The sequence below is a fragment of the Gekko japonicus genome, unplaced genomic scaffold (genome assembly GCF_001447785.1).
Source record: "Gekko japonicus isolate JY-2015 unplaced genomic scaffold, Gekko_japonicus_V1.1 scaffold933, whole genome shotgun sequence".
Lineage (NCBI taxonomy): Eukaryota > Metazoa > Chordata > Lepidosauria > Squamata > Gekkonidae > Gekko > Gekko japonicus.
The window spans coordinates 302,506-326,494 of NW_015165264.1; the positions used below are offsets into that span (position 1 = coordinate 302,506).

General features: G+C 43.0%; 1 protein-coding gene across 7 annotated transcripts in view; it reads right to left on the reverse strand.

Annotated features, from left to right (window-relative positions):
* The window catches only part of RBFOX2 (RNA binding protein, fox-1 homolog (C. elegans) 2), a 135,241-nt gene that overhangs the window by 62,322 nt on the left and 48,930 nt on the right, over positions 1-23,989 (reverse strand). For all 7 annotated transcript variants that reach the window (XR_001482480.1, XM_015410205.1, XM_015410206.1 and 4 more), the window contains exon 3: positions 2,360-2,506. Coding sequence is in view for 6 of the 7 variants with exons in the window: in XM_015410205.1 (XP_015265691.1) it covers positions 2,360-2,506 (147 nt within the window). In the remaining variant the exon portion in view is untranslated. The remainder of the gene's footprint in view (positions 1-2,359; positions 2,507-23,989) is intronic.

Here is a 23,989-nt window from a genome sequence, read left to right on the forward strand (position 1 = left end):
GTTAGTGCTATCTGTTTTAAATTATATTGTTTTAACTGTTCTTAAATATTGTATTAATGTATTTATTTATTGACCCATTACAATGAGGTGAAGCCTTGATAACCTGTTATATGATCCACCCTGAGCACACTTGCAGGGAGGGCAGAATACAAGTGTGAATAAATAAATAAATTTTAGAAAAGCATACTTCCAGAGAAATCAGAGATGAAATTAAGTCCTCTTTCATGGAAGTGGAATAACCTCTGGGCCAGCTCTTAGGTCAACATAATGAGCAAGTAGAGCTGAAATGTTAGAACTATCAGATGTGAAATGAAGATACATTCTACTCTCATTTTATAAATCCATCAATTCATAAAGTCTTTAAGTGGTTATACAATGCTATGCAAAATAAGGCACACCTTTACTGGAATCTCATCATGTGATCTGCCAACTCCTCATCAGTGAGTGCACCAATGACAGAAGTCAAGACATATTTAACCTATGAAACTCAATGCCACAGTAATTATCACCACAGAACTAGGAAAAATACTTTTAGGTTTACTCATGGTTAGTAGTTAAAAATAACTAAAGTGTAACTTTCACATGCAGAAAAAGTGCACTACTCACTGCCAGATGCTGGGAATTAAAAACAGAGGACGAGTTTCACCTATCATGCTTTGCATATAAACCTCTCTGTGGCATTGGCCACTGCTGGTAGGCAGACTTCTGGGCTAGAAAGGTCCCTGCTTTAATCCAGCTGTGTTCATCTTCCTCATGTTACTCTTCCTCATCCTCATCTTACTCTTGTTTGGCGACTTTTGATATTTTTTCCTGCGCCAAATTGTGTAACATCAAGTAACAAATGCAGCCAAGATTGTTTTTCATTTTTTACTATTCTCTCATCCAGTTACCTACTTTGGCGTCTCAAAAACTCACTGTCTGCTCCTCCCTATTGCAAGAATAATCCAGATATTCTTGCTCTACATTTCTCATTTCCAGGCCATAACAGGATCTGCCATTGCTAGTTTCCCCCAGAAACCTTTAGTGAGGAACTTGCTTGTCTTGAAAACTAAAGCATATGATAAACCAAGGAAAATCTGCCCTCTCCTAGCCACCATCACCACCCATCTTCCCACTTGAAAATACCCTCAAAGAATGCTTCATCACTGCATCCTCATGTACATGCCTGTGAAACCCCCAGGCCTGCATCCCCCTGTGGAGATGCCATCTTCTTCCCATGCTGCCAAAGACAAGTAATGTGCCAGAAATATAACAGAGGCACTTGCTCCTTTACAAATCTTAGTGCCTTGAGCTTCTGTCCTAGCCACCGCACCCTTTCTGCAGGATTAACTCAGGGGGAAGCTGGTCTGTCTGGTTCAGGAAGGAAAAGTTCCTTCTGGCTTCCCTCTGGCCCTTCTAAGTATCCAGGAGGCCTAGTATTCCCTAACTGGAAAGACTATAACCCTGCCTGGCTGCCTATAGCTCCTTCCCAGCTTCCAGCCAGCTACCCCCTTACATCCTTCAGCTCGGGCCTTTTATTCCTCTCTTCCCCTAGCCAATCCTAGTTCCTGCTTCCTTAATCCTACTCAAGAGCAAGCCCTTTGTCTTGAGGAGGCTTTTACCCCAGAGGAGGCCTCGGCTTCATGGAATGCAAGGTTGGCCTTCTTCCTCTCTGCTCCTCCCTTGCTCTTGCAGGTCCAACTAGCACTTTCCTTGGCTCTGCCCCTTCTCCCCCAGGGGTAGGGTGCCCAGGACTGTGACAATACCTAACAGTTCTATTCTTAACCATGCTATCCACCCACTTACCTAGGACAATAATCACCAAGTACAGAGGCAACGTAAAACAAACATGACTGAAACATGCTTGAATTCGTGGTGATGGAAAACACAGGAGAGGAGGGCGTTCTTTTTTTAAAGTAGCACTGAGGAATGAGATCTTAAAGAGGAACTTAGTTTCAGAAAGTATATCCTTCAGATTGAAAACATTACAGTAACTAGCTTCTGATGACACATAAGCAACATCCGGCTCCTCCTTGTTTGGCCTTTGGGAAAATTATCTTCAGCCTTGAGTCAGAGAGAGTAGACTGTGCACCCAGGCAACTGCCAGTTATCAGTGGAACACACCTGAGGCACAGATGTGTTTTGGTTCATTTCAGCTTGACCACAGAGACTTCCAAAAAAAGATCAGCGGCCCTGGAGAAGGCGGCTGTCATGCACCTGCCACAGGACACACCTAGGGACAATGAGTGTTCGGGGCATTCTGTGCTTTATGGTTTGAAAGGTTACTCATAACTTTCCTGATGGGGTGGGATATAAACACAAACAAATATATAGATCTGCAGTACAATGCTACCCCCAAAAAAAGACAAAGGTAACATACCCCAAACATCTGCCGGAGGTCAGGATCCCGAAAGCGGAATGGAATATTGGAGACGTGCAGCCGCTTCGGAGTAGACTTGCTCTCAGTATTCTCACCGCTTTGTGTCTGTGACTGCTGGCCATCCGTCTGTGCCCCTCCTTCTGTCTGCTGCAGTATTTTTTTTAAAAAAAGTAAAGAGTAAATCAGAAACAAATCTGTCCAATATTAACCTTTATCACCCCATGTCTTGGGTATTTAAGTCACCCTTATTCATCTGGTATCTGAGGACCTTAGAGATAGGTTGATAAAAAAAAATACCCAGGTCTAACAACAAGCAATCTTTTGTTCTCTCCCTTCCATCTCTGGCCCCATCCTTTTCTAGACAAACAGTAAGAGGATCTCTATAGAATTTGGGCGATCAATTGCACCCAGGGTAAGGTAAAGTGCAGATTCAAACCAATACAGGTAAAAGGATGCAAAGGGCTGTGACTTTCATCTGCTATAACCTGATCTGCAGCAGGTGCATCTCAATATTTTGCAGTATATTTAGAAAATTTATATTCAAAGTGGTTTATAAGAAGACTTATAATAAATATAATCCACTAAAAATTAGCTGTATGGCATCAAAGCAAAAAGAATTAACAGCAAACCAATAGCATATAAAAACCTCACAGCAGGCTAAAACCATAAAACACCAGCAGCTGAAGTATGCACAATAGAAGCAGCACAATGTCCATAAATGTCCATAAAACCTTCACAACAAATAATGACAGGGAATAAAATACTAAGAAGCCTGGGGTAATTTTAAACAAATGCCTTTGCCCACTGGCACCTAAATATTTGTAAATCTGGTGCTGGGCAAGTATCTCTAAGGAGAGCAGTTCCACAGTCTGTACCACTACAAAGAAAGCTCTGTCTTGCTTTTCCCAGCAAGTGGCACACACAGCAGGGAGTGTCTTAACTAGTGAGCAGGTTAATCTGGGAGGAGGCAGTTGGTCAGGTATCTTGGACTGGGATCATGTAGAGAACTTCATCGATAATGAGGAGTACTTCGAGTTGTATGGTCAGTGCATGGATAAAAAAAGTGGTCTAAGCTGTGGAGTATTGTGAGCAAAAATTCTACTTCGTGAGCTACGGGCATTAAAGTTGAGAGTGAGCACTTTGGCTGCTGTATAAATTAGTTTGCTCTGGAGCCACCCCTTCCTGAGCTAAGGCAAAAATGTGTGAGCTGGATGGTAAAATACTGTGAGCTAGCTCACACTAACTCATCTTAGAGGGAACACTGGTCCCAAGTAGTGAACTGTCTAAAGCTGTATAAAGGTGCTACCTTCCACAGATCTGTACCCCTGCCTTCTGTAACTCTGGATCTGTTCCTAAACTGTGAACTTGCTATTCTAGGGGGAGTGCAGCTCATCCAGCACATGCTGACTCCACAAAAAAATTGATCTTATCAACAAACAGCACCTCACCTGGATTGAGTTTCATGAAGGTCGTTATTGCTTCCAGACAACAGTTAAGGACTTCCACTATCTCAGCTGACAAGGAACAAGGAGCAAAGGTGCCTGTATTCTCTGGATGCTCAATGCAGCTTAATTTTTTTTTTTAATCTAAAGAATTTAAACAGGTTGCTTACCTGTAACTGAGGATCTTTGAGTGGTCATCTGTGCATTCACACCTCTGGGATATAGTGCGCCTGCACCAACCCCGATCGGTACAATGGAAAGCAAAAGGAATTTTCGCGCCCGCTCCCCGGTCACATGCCGGGCTCCACTGCGCATGACCAAGGGAGGGGCATGACAATCCCACCAGTTCCTTCTGACCACTGCCATCAGTCTCCAAAGAAAGCAAGGAAAGCAGTGGGGAAGGAGGGCGGGTGGTGTGAATGCACAAATGACCACTCGAAGATTCTCAGTTACAGGTAAGCAACCTGTTTATCTTCTTCGTGGTCTCTGTGCATCTCACCTCTGGGAGACTGAAAAGCAATGCCCACCTACCTGGAGGAGGGAGCTGAGGTCCTAAATCTGCACCGCCTGCAACACCGCTCGTCCTACAATTGAACGCTGATGAAGACGAACATCGAGGGCATAATGCCTCACAAATGTGTAAGGCATGGCCCAAGTAGCTGCGTTGCAGATTATCTTCCAATGACGCACCTCGCAGGAAGGCTGTGGATGCTGCCACTGCCCAGGTAGAGTGTGCCCGTAGCGGAACCGGGAGCGACTTCTTGGCTAGCATATAGCACAACTTAATAGTCTCCACAATCCACTTGGATAGACGTTGGGGCGGCAGCTTCTTCCCTTGAGAAGGTGGAGCATGAGAGACAACCAAGGCCAGAGATTTCAGAAAAGGCTGTGTTCGATTTAGGTAAAAGAGTAAAGCTCTTTTGACATCCAACGAATGAAAATGACGTTCTTCCTCCGTTGAGGGAGATGGAAAGAACACTGGAAGAACAATGTCTGCTTGCAGGTGAAACTCAGAAACAACTTTCGGCAGGAAAGAAACATCTGGAGCCAATGTGACCCCATTATGATGAAAACTCAAATAAGGTGGGTCACAGCGGAGTGCCAATAACTCGTCCATCCTCCTAGTGGAGGTGACCGCGACTAAAAAGGCTGTCTTCCACGACAAAAGCTGTAGACTACAAGTAGCCATCGGTTCAAATGGTTTGTCCATAAGCCTTGCAAGCACCATGGGTAGATCCCACACTGGCGTGGGTCCACGTGATGGGGGGAAAAGGTGGGTCAGACCTTTAAGAAACTTCTTGGTCTGGGGGTGAGAGAAGATGGAGTGACCGTCAATCATAGGGTGATTGGCTGAAATTGCAGCGAAATAGACCTTCAGCGAGGCACAACTGAGTCCTAGGTCTAAACAAGACAATAAGAATGCGAAGTTTGCCATCAGGTCAGATGGTGGTGGTGGCAATCCTAACGAGGTAAGGTAAGACAAGAATTTCTTCCACTTCCCAGCGTAAGAAACTCAGGTAGATGGCCTGCGACAGTTCAATAGGATGTGATCTATCCTGTCTCTGACCAATCGAAAAGGATCCTCCAGATTGTGAGCTTGAGACGCTTCACATCGTGATGCAGAATCCGACCTTTCTCTGTGAGAAGGAGATCTGCGGCTGGAGGAAGGTGAACAAAGGAGCCTTTGGATAGATGGAGCAGAGTGGAGAACCAATGTTATTGGGGCCACCACGGTGTCACTAAGAGACAGCGTGGTTTTTCCTGCATCAACTTAACCAGTACCCTGGGTATTAGAGGAATCGGAGGGAAAAGGAACACATGAAGACATGACCATGGGACCATCCCCCAGAGATAGGGGATCTATCCCCGCGACTACATTTTCTGTTGCTGCGTGTTCCAGATGGCCCCAAAGGCAAAAGATTGGGTGAAGATAACTCCAAATGAGCTCCCACTCGTGCTCTGCTGCCCCTCCTCTGCTCAGGAAGTCTGCTTGGATGTTCAGTTTTCCTGGCAGATGAGCGGCCCTTAGGAACGTGTTCCATGATTGACACTCGACCCATAGTTCTATGGCTAGGCGACATAGCCCCCAGGGAGATCGTACCTCCCTGTCTGTTGATATAACATGGGGCTGTGGTGTTGTCCATCAGAACTGTAACCACTTGCTCGGTCACTAGGTGTCGGAAAGACCTGAGTGCGTACAGCACTGCCAGGAGTTTCAGGAAATGTATATTATTGTATGCTACATGGGACTCCCAACGAGCCCACACACAAAGACCCTTGAGATAAGTGCCCCATCCCCAGAGGAACGCATCTGTAGCCAGCGTGAGTGTTGACATGGGTGGATGGAATGGGGCTCCTGCTAGGAGATTCACAGGATCTGTCCACCAAAACAGAGAGCCCAAAACGGATGGTGGGAACACAAGACGAAGGGATTGAGGATGACTCTGTGGGCGAAACCTGCGTATGAACCACAGCTGCAGAGGTCTCTCATGCAGTTTGGCAAAAACAATGACGTTGATGGTGGTAGCCATCAGACCCAGCAGCCGCTGGATTCGCTTTGCCGTAGCATGTCCAGACTTGCAGAATAGAGTCACTAGATTGACAACGTCCCTTGCTCTCTGAGGAGGGAGAAAAGCCTTGCAAACGACAGAGTCTAGGCTAGCTCCTATAAACTGCACCCTTTTGGTGGGAAGTGGCATTTACTTTTTTAGATTTACCTGGATACCTAAGGACGTCAGGACTGTCAATGTTAGGTTTACATTGGTGAGCAGGGATGCTTTTGAATCTGCTACCAACAACCAATCGTCTACATAGGGAAATGTCTGCACGCCCCTTAGACGGAGGTGTGCCACCACTGCCACCATAACCTTTGTGAAGACCCGAGGGGCCGTGGATATTCCAAACGGGAGGATTGGAAATGCTGGTTGCCTACCGCAAAACGAAGGAAATGACGGTGGGTAGGGTGGATGGAAACGTGGAAGTAAGCATCCTTGAGGTCCAATGTAACCATCCATGTCCCTGGTTCGAGGAGTGGAAGCATGGCCTGTAGCGTTGTCATCCTGAACTTCTTGTATATGATGAAAGAGTTCAGGTTCCTGAGGTCCAGAATGGGTCGGAGGCCTCCATCCCGTTTCGGCACCATAAAGTAACGGGAGTAGAAGCCCATTACGTGCTGTGCTGATGATACCGGCTCTATGGCATACTTACTTAGGAGAGTTTGAACCTCTTCTAGGAGGACTGTAGAAGGTGGTGTGACAACGACGTGGGAGGTGGAAGGGATTTGGGAAAACTCTATTAGGTATCCCATTTTTATTATTGAGAGGACCCACTGGTCCGACGTAATGGACTCCCAGATCGACGGGTATGGAGACAAAGGGAGTTGGGAGAGGAGGTGTGAGTCAAAGACTCTGTTTAGTGTTCTTAGCAGTTTTGGGTCTAGATAGAGAGGTAGACGAAAACTTGGGTTTTCCACTGTAGGAACGAGGACGACGACTCGGGGACCTTTGCCAGTGTGGCTCGGAGGAGGATTTAGACAATGGTCTACCTGACCATTGTTTGGACCATGTTTTCCCTATATGCGGCTTAGTAGGAGGTGCAACCCCTAAGCTGCGAGAAGTCTTGATATTTTTGTCAAGCTCCTGAAGTACCGCATTCGTGGTGGAGCTAAAAAGTCCATCACCTTCGAATGGAAGGTCCTCTACAGTGGCCTTAGTTTCTGGCTGTAAGGCGGAGGAACGTAACCATGCGTATCTGTGTAAGGTGACTGCAGAAGTGAGAGTCTTTGCCGCTGTATCCAGTGAGTGCTTGGATACGTTAAGTTGGTGTTTCACCAAGAGCATCCCCTCTGTTTGAATGCGTCTAGCTTGTTGCCTACAGTCATCTGGGAGGGATGAAATAAATTCAGACATTTGTTCCCAGATGGAATACTGATAACGCCCCATGCAGGCTGCATAGTTGGAGGTTTTGATATCCAGAGCTCCGGCAGTATAAAATTTTCTGTCTAAAGAGTCGATTTTCCGTCCCTCTTTATCTAGAGGTGTAGAATGAGTACTCTTGCCCTTGGTTGAGGACATAACCACTAACGAATTAGGTTTTGGATGAACGAAAAGGAATTCTGCCCCAAATTCTTGAATCTTATACATATGATCCAACCTCTTGTTGGAGATCAATACCGAGGAAGGATGAACCCAGGGGGCTTTTGCTGTTTGCAAAAGTACTGACGTCATGGGAAGGGCGACCACTGTCGAAGTGTCCATTTGTATTATATCGAAGACTGAGTCCATGACTGTTGGTAGAGGCTGGATGGTAGGCAGAGCTGGTGTATGAGTCATATGTTTAATAAAGTCCCCATAGGGTTTAATGTCCTCCGACGTTGAAATAGGGAGCTCAACCTCGATTTGTTGCTGCAGGGATGCTTCTATCAGTGGATGGGGACTCTCCTCATCTGAGTAAGAGCTAGGGGTGCTGGATGGGTTTGTGGGTTCAGAGAATGACGTTTGGAGGATTGGCATCGAAGGCCTATGTTCCAACTGATCTATGGGAGTTTTCGGTGCCGACGGCTGAAGACCTGGATCTTTAGTTATCAGTCTCAATTGGGAAAGTTTAATGAATTCCAGTGCCGGGTAGGGATCCCGGTACCGAGAAATTCTGGACGAGGGAGACTGGCGATCCCACTCCATGGGTGGACAAGGGAGCCATGGCATCGACCCCGAAAAGGGATAGGCTCCGTATAAATATTGCCATTTGCGCTGATCCCATGACGTGGGCGGAATCAGCGTTGGAGATCGATCTCGCTCATCGGGGATGAACGGAGGTGAAGGGACAACATTATGTATCCTTCGATCTCGTTGCAGGTTCTCAACATCAGGTGATCGAGGAACCTGAGTCAAGTCCAGCTCCTGGTCGGAGTCAAGGGACCAGATGGGGTGCAGCAAAGGTGACCGAAGTGCACCTTGTGGCTGCCCTTGGCTTGTTGAATCAAGTGAAGCGGCTACACGAGAGCCTTTCTTGTGCTTCTTAAGCTTGATAAGCCGAACATCCTTGCCCTCCTTATTTCTTTTGGAAGGAGTATGGGCTTTGTACTGTTGTGCCTGAATCGGGCGTTTCAGCACTTATTTTACGGCATCGATGGAGGTCAATGTCGAAGACATGGCGATTGTCACTTCTGACGCTGGAGTTGACATCGATGCATGTCCGGACGTCTCCTGAGATGATGGCGCCACTGGAGAGAGTGTGGCTTCCATCAGCACCTCTTGCAGTCTAGCAGCCCTATTTTTCCTGGTCTGCTTGGAGAACTTGGAGCAATGGGCACAAGAGGCAACTCGGTGCGATTCCCCCAAGCATAAAAGGCAAAGAGAATGTCCATCTGGGGGGGTGATCTTACTGCCGCATTCCAAGCTATAGGCCGGGGGAAGGGATGGTAGAAATAAAGTCCAACAAAACACTATCTAACTGAAAAACTTTCCTAACTAAACTTGAATTAAGATGAGGCCAAAAGGCCCAAAAAAGTATAGTTTTACTGACCGAGCCTGAAAGACTCCTACCAGTGTGGCAGTCAGAAGAGAACTGGCAGGATTGTCGTGCCCCTCCCTTGGTCATGCACCGTGGAGCCCGGCACATGACCTGGGAGCGGGCGCAAAAATTCCTTTTGCTTTCCATTGTACCGATCGGAGTCGGCGCAGGTGCACTATATCCCAGAGGTGTGATGCACAGAGACCATGAAGAAGATCCAAAAGGCCCCCAAACTTATAACCTATGCTATGCTGATACAGGGAAGGACCATAAAGTTTCCAGTCAGCCCTTATCAAAGTGGGTAACTACTACTATTGCCTTTTAAGTTACTAGCTAGCTACCCAGCCTCACTTTCAAGAGTTTGGGCTCATTATACCAGACCGATAATCTACATCCTTTGACTTTCTCAAAATACCTCTTCCAGCTGTATATAGAGCAACCACTTGGGTTGCCCCCATCAGCTTTCATTTTCCCATTATATTATTGATGTTGGAGCCACAGTTGCTACAGTAATTGGGCAGGCTGTTTGAAGATCTCTTTATCATCACATGGTATGAAGTTCTGGAACACCCAATATGTAGTAAGAATCCTTACAATCCCAGGGGAGCATGAGAATAACATGCTGAAGCATAATCTCCTGCCCTAATCCTGATTGTAGCGGTGTCTGTTTCTATCCCCATCCCCTCAGCAGATATACTGGGGGTACTTTTTTGAAAACTAAACTTTGATATGTTCTGTCCCAGTCCTCATGTCACTGGGATTGGTGCCATTTTTCACTATAATAATATCATCATCATCGCACTCTCTCCTTCAAGTGAAGAACACATTAGTTCTGTGGGTTTCTTTTTGTTCACCTTGTACAGCTCCGTTGTCCTTGGAGAAGGAGAGATTGCAAGAAGAAAGGTGTGGTTCGGAAAAGGACAATAACGAAGAGGGTAAAACCTCTCCAACAGCAGTTAAACCTCCAAAAAAACCTGTGGAGGCTCGAATGGAGGAACTGCTGGCAGATTATTAATGGAAGCTGAAAATACCATGGCTAGAATCATGGACCCAAGCATCGTTCAATCAGGCATGGAGCTATGACCTGATAATGAAACCTCTTACTTTAAGAGGACCATGCTTCCAAAACATAGGTGGTAAATAGAACTTCTATGAGTTTCCTGGATGAACTTCAAACAACTTTGTATTCCTCATTCAAACAAAGGAGGCACAAGAGAAAGGAAGCTTGCTCTAGCAACAAACAACAGTTGCCTAGTTAGCCATAAACATGTGGACCAAAAGAGAAAGGAGGGGGACCCAAAAGAAATTTTTGCAATGTCTATTTACATAAATAAAATAAAGACGGGGAAAAAAAGCTACAAGAAAATGCCAATGTTTACAAAGACACATGGAGGGAGTAGAGAACTGAGTAAGAAGGTGAGCCCCCCTTTCAGGCATGCGCACAGAAATAAAAGTATTTCGAGGAAAGGATTTATGTGTCAGTTCCTTGTAGAGCTATCGAACATTCTGAAGGTGTTCCTGCACAGGTGGAGAACTCATGTTTATGATGGCACATAAGAAAAAAACCCATCACCATCACCACATATTTATTCTGGAGCATTTGAAGCAGGTCACATACAATATTTTAATTCTTATCACAACACTGAAAGGTAAATATGTATTTTATTTCCATGTTATTGATTAAGGACAAAGAAGTGAGAAAGCGGTTTGCCTAAAACCTTGTAATGAGCAGCAGAAACAAGATCAAATGTCCTGTTTTGTAGCACAGACTCTCTCGGCCACTGTGCTATGCCTGCTCTCAATAGGTAGCCCTGCATTTAAAGTGATTTAAACCTCCTCTGATCTCCAGTATCTACTGTACATCTGGAGTGCCTTCAGAAACAGTACATGGAAATCAGTACAAACATGCTGCTTCTGGTTCCTTGATCCCTTTGACTCCAAACAGCAGCAGCTCCTGGTGCAGCTGTCTCATGATCCTGCCATGGCATGCAACGGTAGCCAGGAAAGACGAGGTTGCATTGACATCTACCAGCACCTCAATCCACTGCTCTGTTCTGCCACCAATGCACCTTAGCACTCAGTGAACCTTGTCTTGTGTAGGAACGGCAGCTTTGAGTAGCCTTGTTCCTACATCTGGTGCCAATTTGTTGTCAGTACCAGTGGACCACCACCAGCCCAATTCATTTTGATATTTTCTCCCAGTAAGATTTTAACTGACACCTCGTTTTATCATCATCATTATTATTTTTAACAGAGATGGGGACATGGTCTCAAGACCGCAATAATAAACTAACTAAGATGGGGACAACATACGAGACAGTGGAAATCACGCTACACACAGACAGAGCTCGGTGACACCAGAATAGACCCTATTATATTTGGATGTATATTAATGTAAGAGTTTAAAAGGAAATGACAAACAGGTTTATCTCTACAATAAGTGCATTACAAACCAAGCACGCCTCTGCAGCACCTACAGTAAAGACTGTAGTAAATTCAGTTAGTAAATTCCATGATGTAAATAACCCACTCCGGAACAACTATTCCACCCTGTTTTCCCTCTCTGCACACATTTAGTTGATATAAGGTGATAATGCTCAAGTTGGCCATTCCAGTTATTTGAGACAGAGCACTCAGACTGCCATAACAACCTCTCACCTGAAGTGAAGCTTTTGGCTTATGCTTATTTCAATGGCATTTTGCTTACTTTAAAATCTACACAGGAACTTAAAACAAAAAAAAGCATCATGTTTTTGTACGTGGTCTGTCTCCAAAACGTACAGGACATTATAGACTACATTAGGACCTAATCATCTTGGCAGAAGACTCTCAGTCTTCTGAGAGAGACAAATCTCTTTTATTTAATTGTGATTTGAATCTTTCCTCCAGATTTGCATGAACTCCACTATAACAAACCCAACAGGAGAGAGCTCATTTATTGTGAAGTTTGAAGAATGTGCTGACTGACTGATGAAAGCTGTCAGTGTCAGAGTGAAATCAATAATAACTAAATCAGTTTTTACTGGAGTTGCTCCTTACAGCAGCTATGCAAAATATACTGAAACACTTGCTGGCATTCTTGGTGATGTGTAAAATCAGCTATTTGGTTTGGTGACAGTGTTTCATGCCCTAATTCTTCTGTTCATATGACAGGCTGATGCTTTCCTCTCAAAAACAGCTGAAATCTGTTGAAATCTTTAGAAAGAATAGACTTGGTTGCCATCTAATGATATTAATAAATGTTAAGGTCATTATAATACATTGCTAAGTTATTTATTATAATACATTGCTAAGTTATTTATTTCTTTCTCAAATTTCTACCCTGCCCTCCCAGTAAAACAATTAGGACATTTAAAACAATGCTAAAACCAATTAATAATAATATAGTAGGTGATAGTATTGCTGTTAATGAATCAACGATGGCTACCATATCAGCTCTTTCTTCCCATAACCGGCTCCTAGGTCTTCTTCAGGTGTCTTTCAGGCGGCTGGCACCGGCTGTTATTATGAATTCCAGAGATCAGGGCTTCCTGTCCTTTAGCTACTAGTTGTTAATGATGTTTAGTGGTGGCGGCAGCTCCAAAAGCCTGGCAGAAGAGCTCTGTTTTACAGGCCCTTCCACCAGGATGGAGCCACCACCAAGAATGCCCTGGCCCTGGTTGTTGACAGCCTGGCCTTCTTAAGATTTGGGAGGGCCAATTTGTTCTGGGTCCCTAAACGCAGTGCTCTCTGGGGAATACATGGGGAAAAGTGGTCCCTCAGATATGTAGGCCCCTGACCATAAAGGGCTTTAAAGATAAGAACCAGCACTTTGAAATGAATTCGGAATGCTATCGGCAGCCAGTGCAATGCCTTTAGCACAGTCTGGATGTGCTCCCGAATTGGGAGTCCCATCAACAGCCAGGCCGCAGCATTTTGCATCAGCTACAGCTTTCAGATTTGAGACAAGGGCAGCCCCATCTAGAGAGCGCTACAGTAGCATTACAGTATACAGAGCTAAGCATATGTATATCAAACTATATTTCTAAAACAATAAATGTATGCTTAAAAGTATAAAACTTTGTTTTTGAAAATAGCTAAGTGATTAGAGTTTTGGATTTTAAGCAGAGTTCATGTCCCTGCCTCAGTCATAAAGCCCTCTGGATTATCTTGGCCCAGTATTGGATTCAGTGGCAGAATGGAATTATCCTGCTTTCCCCCTCTCACGGCAGCCCACTGATCTCTACAAAATACTGGTCCACAGGGGAGTCAGAGGAATGACCTGACAGGGGTCTACAGTGGGAAGAAGATCAACAAATATTGCCTATTTTAGTCTGGATTCAACCCCTTATTTACCTCACAAGATTGCTGTGGGGTGAAAGAAAAGTGTGTGGAAGAAAAGTGAGACAGTGATATACTAAATAAATATGAAAAGTCCAGGTTTATTACCATATTTTACTTGAACAGTGTCTAATTTAAGAATATGATGTGAAAGGGTGTAGATCCAACACGGCGGTTTTTTATCAAGTCCAGATGCTAAGAATTGTGTCCACAGAAACAGCAAGATAGTATTTTTATGTAATTTAACCTAAGTACATGAGATAGATGAGGCGAACTAGGGATTATCCAAAAGCAATGAAAGAAAGGTCTCTTAAAAAGTAGAAAAGAGCTCTTGTCAGACACTCCCTCTCTTCCAGACATGACCTTGGATTTGTATAGGAGTTCTACAGGACAAACAAAAGCATATTAATGGTGCACTGCTGAGCAAAGCAAGTGCGGCTTTTAGCTTTGCCTCAATCAAGCAGTGAGTGCGACACTAACTCTGCCTGAGCATCTTTGGCCGCACAATGCAAAACAAGGCACCAAACAGCTGGGACAAACTAATTCCATTCAACCAAGAATCAATTTCAACCAGCCCCAAATATCAGACACACACAAGCATCCCGACAAAGGTCCACCTGATCGCATCACAAAGATACTATTTACAGCTGCTTCCTCTTCCCTCCTCACTACTGACAAAATTATTCCCAAACAAATGGATGGTGCACCCCGAGGGGAAAATCAATGCGGCTGGCTTGTGATTAAATCACACCATGCTGTTTGGCAGTTTCATTTTTATGACTTCGTCAGAGCCCTCTACTCCCCAGGGGTAAAATGTCCAAGAAGGACAGAACCCATGATGTGTCTCATCCATCATCCCAGTAGACAATGACTAGGAAAGAGTCTCCCCAAAGAACTCTCAAATATCATTTACACCCATGGTCCAAGGGATCGCTCTTCAAATTGTTTTTTATTTGCAGTCTGGAGCACTGCTAATGGAAATTTCCAAATTCTGAGCTTCTTACAACAGATGGTGAAATTGGCAAATCATCATAGCCCTCCAGATGGCCACAGACATTCTGCCCATCATTCCCACTCTTGGTCACAAACAGTGCAGTCACAAACAGTGCAGACAGAGCTGGGAAATTGGTAACGTGTCTAAACTGGTGGTACTCAAAGTATGTAACAGGCTTTTCTAGGGCTGCCAGAAATATGCCAGCTACTCTCAGACTTCTTTCAATGAGCACCTTTTATTGCACTAGGTGTCAGAGAACCATTCAATCAGCAGGATATGGGAACCTATGCACAGCACGCAATCCTGATTGACAGCGCTTTGAAGGAACTGGAGAAACTATCCTCTGAGAAAAATATTGCTTCTCTAACCGCCTAAACAATCTCATGAGTCCTCATTGCCACACACCCTTGCCTTGAAGTCACAGTTTCTAGGTGGCAACTCTTCTGCAGGAATGTAGTTCTAGGGGCATTAATCCAATAGAAATACAAGCATGTGAACAAGTCCTGGAATCTTAAAACTGTCTGCAGCAAAGTTGCAATATGTTTTTACAGTGACTTACACACTGTTGTGCTATATACAGTAAGGACAACTGCCTAACTAAAATGAAACTTCTACCAGAGGTGATGAGGAGAACAGGATTTCCACTGAAATGTCATTTATGTAAAAAAAAACAAAAAAAAAACAACCCATGCTTTGAAATGGGGGGAAATTGAGGTATAGCTTTTCCAGTATTTCACTCCTCAGAACACATTCTAAAGAACTAGCCCAATCTATAAAATAACAACGGTCTAATAGGCACATTCACTTCAGACTTCTAAAGCCCTAAAGGATGAAGCTAAAAGTTTAAATGCCACATTGTAGCTGCCAGGATACAATTTACTTTTAGTGGTCACTAAGCTACTATAAAACACCAACTATCACAAACCACCTTATTATAAAACTGAGCTCTGCCTACATCTTAATTTCACTTTAGCAATATTCACTACGCAGCAGATGAATATAACAGGCTCAGTCTTCCAATCTATTTTGAAGATGGCTTACATGGTGGCCTGGCAGCAGTAAACCACCTCGAATGTGAGAGATAAATTTCTACACTTCACAAAACAACTCAACTTCCCCCACTGAATTTCAGCTTCTTCGGGCTAGCTTTCTATCAGTGCCTCATTATGAGATGCTGCCCTTTCTTCTCCCCAGAAAGAATAAGGCCAGTCATAGTATACTTTGCAATAAGATAAACTGTTCTCAGAATAGATCTCAAAACCTGTTTATTGCAAATACTCTATATCTACACTCTGGTTGTGATACATATATTTGCCATCAGGCCTGCAACTCATGGAGGCCCACAGCTTACCTGTTCTTCTGGACATGACTATTGCAAGATGAAGTCCATCAGTCAACTACAAGGCCTGTTGACCAAGGGCCTTGGCCACTTACCTGCCCCATGTTTCAGGAGCCATATTAGGGAAGAGTGCTCAGAAGAACCACAGGTGGCATGTCAAAGAGCCATATTTGGCTTCTCAGCCACTAAAAAACTATCACTGTTCTTATAGCAGCCAATCAGAAGACTCTGGAAGAAATACAACTTGAATGTGGTACCCAGTGTTGAATGCCTGTTTCAATACCAGGTATTTAGAGGCATACTTCCACTGAGCATGGGGGTTCCTTTTTTTTTTTTTTTTGGACTGATCACAAATTATAGCTATCCTCCATGAATCTGTCTAATTCATTTACAAACCTAAGTAAACCAAATTAGTGACCCCTGAATGGAGACGTTCATTTTGCCTATCCTATTCCTGCTGCCAAGTATTTCTAATGGAAGGAAGGAGGGTCCAAGGACTCTCTATGGTACAGAATGCCCAGCATCTGACCCCTGCAAAACATTCTGCCAAGGCCCTTCCCATTTCTAAATCTTCAAAGAAAGTTAACTGCAGATTTTCAAGATTTTCTCTGGAACGAGGACTGCAAATTTACTTTTTTAAATTAAAGAGATGCTCAAAATGATGAACTCTAGAAAGTCACAATTTTCATAACACAGAAAACAAACAGTCTGAACCTATGAGCAAAGAGAGACTAAAGCTCAGAATTTGGAGCCACTGAATAGACATATCACCAGGATGAGAAGCAACAGCAACACAGAAAAACTTAACTTTCCAGGTTATGGAATCCTCTCTCTGTAACTGTAGTGTTTTTTGTTTTGTTTTTAAAATTCCTGTTCTGGATTCTAGCAAAACCATTTTGCAAGACATTTAACACAAAACCACGCTATAGTCTTAGGTTTTGACTTTTTGTGTGTGTAGGGCACTGTCAACAGAATACAAAGCTCCACCTTAAAGAAGAGGTCATACATCATGTCACACACCCCCAACACTTTTATTTATTACACAGCAGAATGCCTCTCTATTAACACAAACAATGAAGTCACGGAATATATATAACACACATTAGAGTTTTCTAAAAATTGAATGTTTTTCTTTTTACATTTATATTTCCCCCTTCTCACCATTCAGCCCACATTCTATCTACTCAATTAATGGGCCTGCTGGGCTATATAAGATGGCACTTCTCTGCTTCTAGTTAAGGAAGCTTTAAAAAAAGGTTTAGTATATCTCTCATGTGAAGATCCCCACTTGTAATTTCTAATATGTTAGCCATTTTCCAGAGACATCTTTACTATCACAAAGTTTAGAGTCACATGAATGAGCCAAAATTAACAGCTATCTTGTACTCTGTACATGGTTTCTATTTCCCAGTCTGCATTATGTAGAAGCCAGCAAAGTACTATTTGTTCTGCACCAGATATAAGCATCAGATAATTTGAAGTGGTATGAAAGTTGAATATTGAGGCAATTTGGTTGTTGCAATAGTAACCTCAGATGGATTGTTTTTTCTTTTGTTTCACGATTGTTAAATGGGAAATGAGGATATCAATAAGATGAATAATGAGTTTATGTCTGTGTTTTGACTGATATGCTCAATAAAAAAATGTAAATACAAAAAAAAAGAAGTATGAACAAGCCTTCTAATCTATTCAACATAGAATCATATGCTGCTTCTATGATGAAAGAATCTGATCCCCCCCCCCCAATGACCCAGAGAACATTCAGAAGTTTTGTCATGGACTGAAATGTCTATTGCATCTGAATGCAGGACTGACACCCCCCCCCCCGATGTGTAATGGGCATTTAGTATCAGTCTGGTTCCCATAGGAAGAAGTAATAAGTGTTGTACCAATAGCCAGTTCTATATAAGGAGAAGTCAGAGTGGTGATAAGTACTGATAGCTTTACAGTGGCCACTGGCATGAAGATACTTGTCTGTATGAAAAAAGTGCTGATGCTGAAGTGATAGGGAGAAGTTGCTAGTTGTGATGCTGTCAAAGGCACAACCGTGATGGTGGGGAATCCACAGAAAGTCTGGAAACATCTACTGAAGGCCAAGATGAATGTTGTTACCCACTCCGAGCCCTGTGTACAGGGGAGGGTGGGCTATGAATCAAATAAATAAGATCAATGGCAGTGGAACTATAGGTGGGCTGTCGTAACAGGGTGGCTACCTAGATGGTAGTATGCATTATATGGATCTCATAATAAATAACGGGTCTCAGGGAAGGCTGGGACACCAGTCAAGTGAGTGTTCACACAGTCAAAAATACCATGGTGCCAACATTACATTGCTGTTCGTTAGCAAAGAAGTAATGGTGTTCGCCTTCTAGCCCTGCAGCAGCTAGGCCAAAAATAACATCAAAGCAAAAATCTTTCATACCAAAGGCATCACCAAACCAAAAAAATAAAATAAAAATCAATTAGTCATCAATGGTAAAGTGGATTTCATCTTTTCCCTGCAGTAACTATGGAATACCCCCGTTCATGTGTTCTGACACTCTACTCTGTACAGCTCCTGGATCTTGAAGTGGCCACAAGACCTTTTACAGTGTTTTCTGCAATAGCTAACATTGCCCACATATTTCAGAGAGGTAGCCAAGGTAAAGTGATGGTGACCATTTCACACCAATCTATGGCACCTCAAACAGTGGGAACAAGATGTGCCTTTTGTTTAGATTTGGCGCATCTGTTCTTGGAGCCTACCTGCCAGAGTCTCAAGGGCAGCTTCTAGTCTCCCCACGGCTTTGTCACAATACATCTCTGAGTTTTGGACAAGATCTGCTTCTGCGGGTTCATATTTTAATCATTCCTCCAATACTCCTAAGAATTTCAAGGATCAGGAATATATACATCCTTTTGTTCTAGCCTAGATAATATTTGGGAGCCTAAAAAAAAGCACCATAGTATATATAATACTTTGTCTGAAGTTGATGCTGTTTCATTGTTTCAACAGCAGGTCAATTTACCTTGCTTCTATATCTGTGACCCAGGATCCTGCAGTCTTTCCTTGCTGTTTGTGCTCCCCCTGGGGATGTTCACAAGAATCTTGGACTCTACATCTCAGAACCTATCCTCATTAGGATGCAGCAACTCTTCCTAAGAACAGGCTCCCCAGGCAATTCAGACTTTCAGTTCACTCTCAGAAAAGAAGTCAACAAGAAAACCAGCATGGTACAGTGGTCACAATGTCAGACTAGGATCTGGAAGACCCAAGTTTGAATCCTCCCTCTGTCATGGAAGCTTGCTGGGTAACCCTGGGCCAGCAACACACTTAGCTTCAAATGACTGCTGTAAAGATAACAGAAGTAAGCCACTTTTTCCCCTTTGGGGAGAAAGGTGACGTATGGATAAAATTAGTAGTCACTCATTGGAGGAAGGCCTATCTAAACAGAGGCTACAAATGCCAATTAAGCTTGAGCCCCAACATCTTCCAACTGTCTTGGGGGGGGGGAAGAGAAAAACACACTGAGGAGTCCACCCCTCACAGGTGTGCTCAGTTTCCCATCTTTCCCCTCCAACCCAACTTTTAGATAATTCCATTGGCTTCCTAATTATGCAAGAAAAGAAGAATTGCATTCCTGCCTTTGAGCAATGACCAATACACAACATGATTCCGCTGGAAATGCAAGCATATTTCTAGAGCACTGATTGCTCTAGAAATATACTTGCATTGCCAGCACTACTATTTAGTACATTTAGTTTATTCATTGCCAACAGGCAGGGATGCGAAATTCATACCTTTGCTTATTTTCTACTTCCCTTTGATGCCTGATACTTTATGACCCAAAAGTCATTATGGGTGCAGGAATCAAGATATTTGGGGACAAATCAAATCTAAACACATGCAATGCAAAAAGAAATACGGTTGTCACTACAGCCTTTCACTACAATTAAATTTGAGTCTCTTACATGGGTATGAGGGCAGCTTCACACATTACCTGCATTTAATCTATAGCACAGGCACATCACAACAGAGTAGACAAATATAGGAGTAGAAGCGGAAGGACAAGAGAGGCAAAGCAGGTTCAGTTCTGTGACATCTAGGGGCCCAGTCTGAAGTGTTACTGCAGATCACCATAAACTTGGCACAGTCCTGCTAAGAAAATGCTTCTATAATATATTGTAATTCCCTCACAGTTTGAACAGCATTTATTGAGTGGAAAAAAAATCTAGGATTAAAATATCATACAGCCTGTAGGTCAGGACCGATATGGGCAATCTGAAGACAGGACAGACTATATAAATGAGTAGAAATTAAATTTTATCCTGTTGCTAACCTTTTCTTTTAGAAGGCAAAGCAATACGGCAGAGCACAATTGATGTCTTTTGTGAACAAGCTGACTGAGACACAGATGACTGAGCTCGATCAGATGTTTTCACGACACCCCTTACAATTCACAATCCTAAGAAACCTGCAGGAGTCTATTTCAAACACTGCTGTCTTCCACCTCAGCCCTTGCCAGCTCCTGTACTCCTGAGATAATATCTGTCAAATTACAGGGACACACATAAATCAGCCTAATTGAGGAGTTTCAATCACAGGCAGCTGAAGGTGGAGAATTATTAAGGGGGAAATTATCTACATAATAGACTGAGGCAGTTGAGAACAGAAAACAAGAGCATTCTACCACAAGATTTCCACGAGTTTCTCTGAGGTCAATAGCTCAATTCGGATGTGACAAAAACCCACCTTCAAATCATGGCTTGGAGACTGGAAACGTGCCTGGGGCTTGCATGGACCTCCTTCCTACCTGCTGTTTGCTATAACCATAGCTTGCCAGTATCATAGTTTGCTACGATGTCCCAATCAACGCTAAATATAATTAACGCATTGTTCATCTAACACTGGAAAAAGCCTTCGATCCCTAGTAAAAGGGATTCTCAGAGAAGCTAGAATACTTGTTGTGTACAATAAGATTGACTCCCCTTTTCAGATCTACACATCTAAGGAATATATGGAAACCAATTATCTATTACCGGGAAAGTTATAATGAAATAGGAATTTGATATAAAAGGTACATATTGGTAAAGATACAAGTTTACTATTTGTAAGTTATGCAGAATCACCATATACCATTACCTTATTTGCATAACTTACAAATAGTAAACTTGTATCTTTACCAATCATAAAGGACACAAACACAAAAGGGTTTTTTACTTAAAATAAAAACATGCTTAAAACATTAGCACTCTTGCAACATTTTATTTAACAGTGTCTGATAACTGACACCTCTTGCTCTGAATTACTGCATCAAAATGTTTGTGCTGTTGCAATCTTGAGTATGCTGTTCAGGTGTGTATCTGTAAGCTGCAAACCTAGGAAGACACAGCAGCAGCAGAACTGGAAGAAGAAGCAGAAGACAGTCAGTTCCACTGCGAGCCTGATAGAAGCTCTCCGGGGGCTTGATCTGGCCCCTGGGCCGCATGTCTGACACCCCTGGCTTAGAGGGAGCATTGATTATGAGGGAGTAAAAAAGCATCAAAAGCATTTCACTGACTTCAAAGGAGAAAAAATATCATAGGTGCTTTTCCACTGCGCTCCCAAATGTCCAATTTTGCTAATGGAAAAATTTGAAAGAAAGAAAAAGGTCCTCCAAAGCCCCCTCCCCGCCATTTTCCCATTCCCATTCCCCACCCCAGCCTAATCAGAAATAAAAGCCTTGATGGTTTATGCTTTGTTTAGGTAATCCGAGGAACCATAGAACTATGCATTAGACTCTCAGGATTTATAAGAACATGCCAAAAGCTTTTTTAATTTTTTTATAATTAATATTTATAATTTATAATTAATATTTATAAAAGCTTTTATGTGGCAAACATTTCAAGTCAAACATATTGTCCTAAACAAATTTCTATGTTTAAACTCACTCATAGGGGCTTGAGGTTCTTATTGCAGTTCTGCCTTGTAACGAATGGTGTTACAAAAGCTTAAGGGTCTTTTCCTTTTTTTAAAAAAAGGAAAGCTTTAGGGCAAGTCTTGTGACAGATCTGACTCAAGATGAAGACGTTTTTAATACCACAAAGTATTCATAATGTAGTTATTCAAGACTTCTACCAATAGAGGCATGTTCTATATGCTTTAAAGATGACTATACGGCACTATCAATGCAATTCTGAAACATGGAACTACTAAGAAGGCATTAAGTTCCAAAGCCTTGGCTGTACAAAGCATGAAAGGTATGAACTGGTAACTAAACGGTTATCTTTGAGGACCACTGCACCTCTAGAGACTTAATCTAAGATGGGAACCCACTCTATGATGTTCCTGGGGCTCCCAGGGGGACATACTTTAGGCATGGCACAGACACACATGAAGCTGTTTTAAAGTGAGTCAGACTTGTAGTCTATTAAGGTCAGTATCATATACTCTGACCGGCAGCAGCTCTCCAGGGTCTCAGGTTCAGGTCTTTCACTTCACCTTCTATCTGACCCTTCTAACTGGAGATGCTAGGGTCTCTAGGACTTTCTGCATCCAAAGCAGATGCACCAGTGCTGAAACTCACTCACACTCCTGCAGCAAGCATGGAGAAACAGGAAAGTAACCATCTGTGAAGAGCTCCACTCCACTCACACTGCATAGGACTATAGCCATGGATTCAGTCCGTAGTTCAAGTAATAATGAAAACAACCAACTCGGAGAAGCATCAGATTTTTCACTTCCTTCCTTCCCCAACCCAAAGAAATATAATTTGGCAAACAGCTAGGAACTATTATGGTGTTTCCAGGAGAGGGGTTTTTCCCCAGCATTAGGAGTAGCAGCAATAAGACAAATGGGGATCTGAGAGAATATTGGGCATAAATTCCTGTAATTTGCCATTACAGGGGTTAAATCAGATTTAGGAGCAATTGTTACAGTGTGTGGCAAAGCCCTTAAAAGGTGACAAGCAACAATCATGCATAATAGCCCTGACCTGGATAGCCCAGGCGAGCCCAATCTTGTCAGATCTTGGAAGCTGAGCAGGGCTGACCCTGGCAAGGCATTGGAAGGGAGACCTCCAAGGGCCTTTGGTTGAGGCAGCGGGCGTCCCCCTCCTCCTTGGGTTTCCTCCATTCAGTAGCCTGGGTCCTTTGAGATCCTAAATTTTAAAGATCTCCAAACAAAAACTGAAAGATCATTTAACCAGCATCTGGTTTTTACCAGAGCTGTATTATGCGATGTCACATTGTATTTGTAAATGTAAACTGTGTTTTAAAATGTTTTAACTGTATTGTATTTTATTGTTGGAAGCTGCCCTGAGCCCATCAAAGGGAAGGGCGGGATATAAATGCAATAAATAAATAAATAAATAAATACCAGGGCTTGGGATCAGTGTTCCCTCTAAGCTGAGTTAGTGTGAGCTAGCTCGGTTTTTTAGCTTTGGCTCACACTTTTTTGTCTTAGCTCAGAAAAGATAGCTCCAGAGCAAACTAATTTATGCAACAGCCAAATTGCTTGCTCACAACGTTAATGCCAGTAGTTCACAAAGCAGAATTTTTGCTCACGAGAATCCACAGCTTGGAGGGAACATTGCTTGGGACGCAGAGGCAGGCAATCAAGCCACCCCTCTGAAATGTCCAAACCCCACTAGGGGTCTCCAGAAGTCACCATGACTTCCAGGCATGCAAGCACACAAACACAAAACCCACACAAAAAATAAATTAATAACCATGCATAATGGCCATTAGGAAAGAACTCTGTTTTTTTTAAAAAAATAAAATTCTACCCTGCCACTGTTTACATATAGTAATTTGCACTGACCGCAGATAAAAGAACAAAAATAATACAACTTAGCATGTTTCTGGAAATAGCTTTATGCAACCCTAAATATTTATGGCGCCTCTTCCTTTCTTTCAAGGCCTGGGTGAGCTCACGTTCCCCACCCCCCCGTTATGCATATTCATGATCACTTAATCAGTATAGTTTCCATAGTAATAAAGAGTGAAAAAATAGTGATTTCCCCCAATTCTTCAAAGCCCTGCTTATATGTGTACAAGTTGGGGGG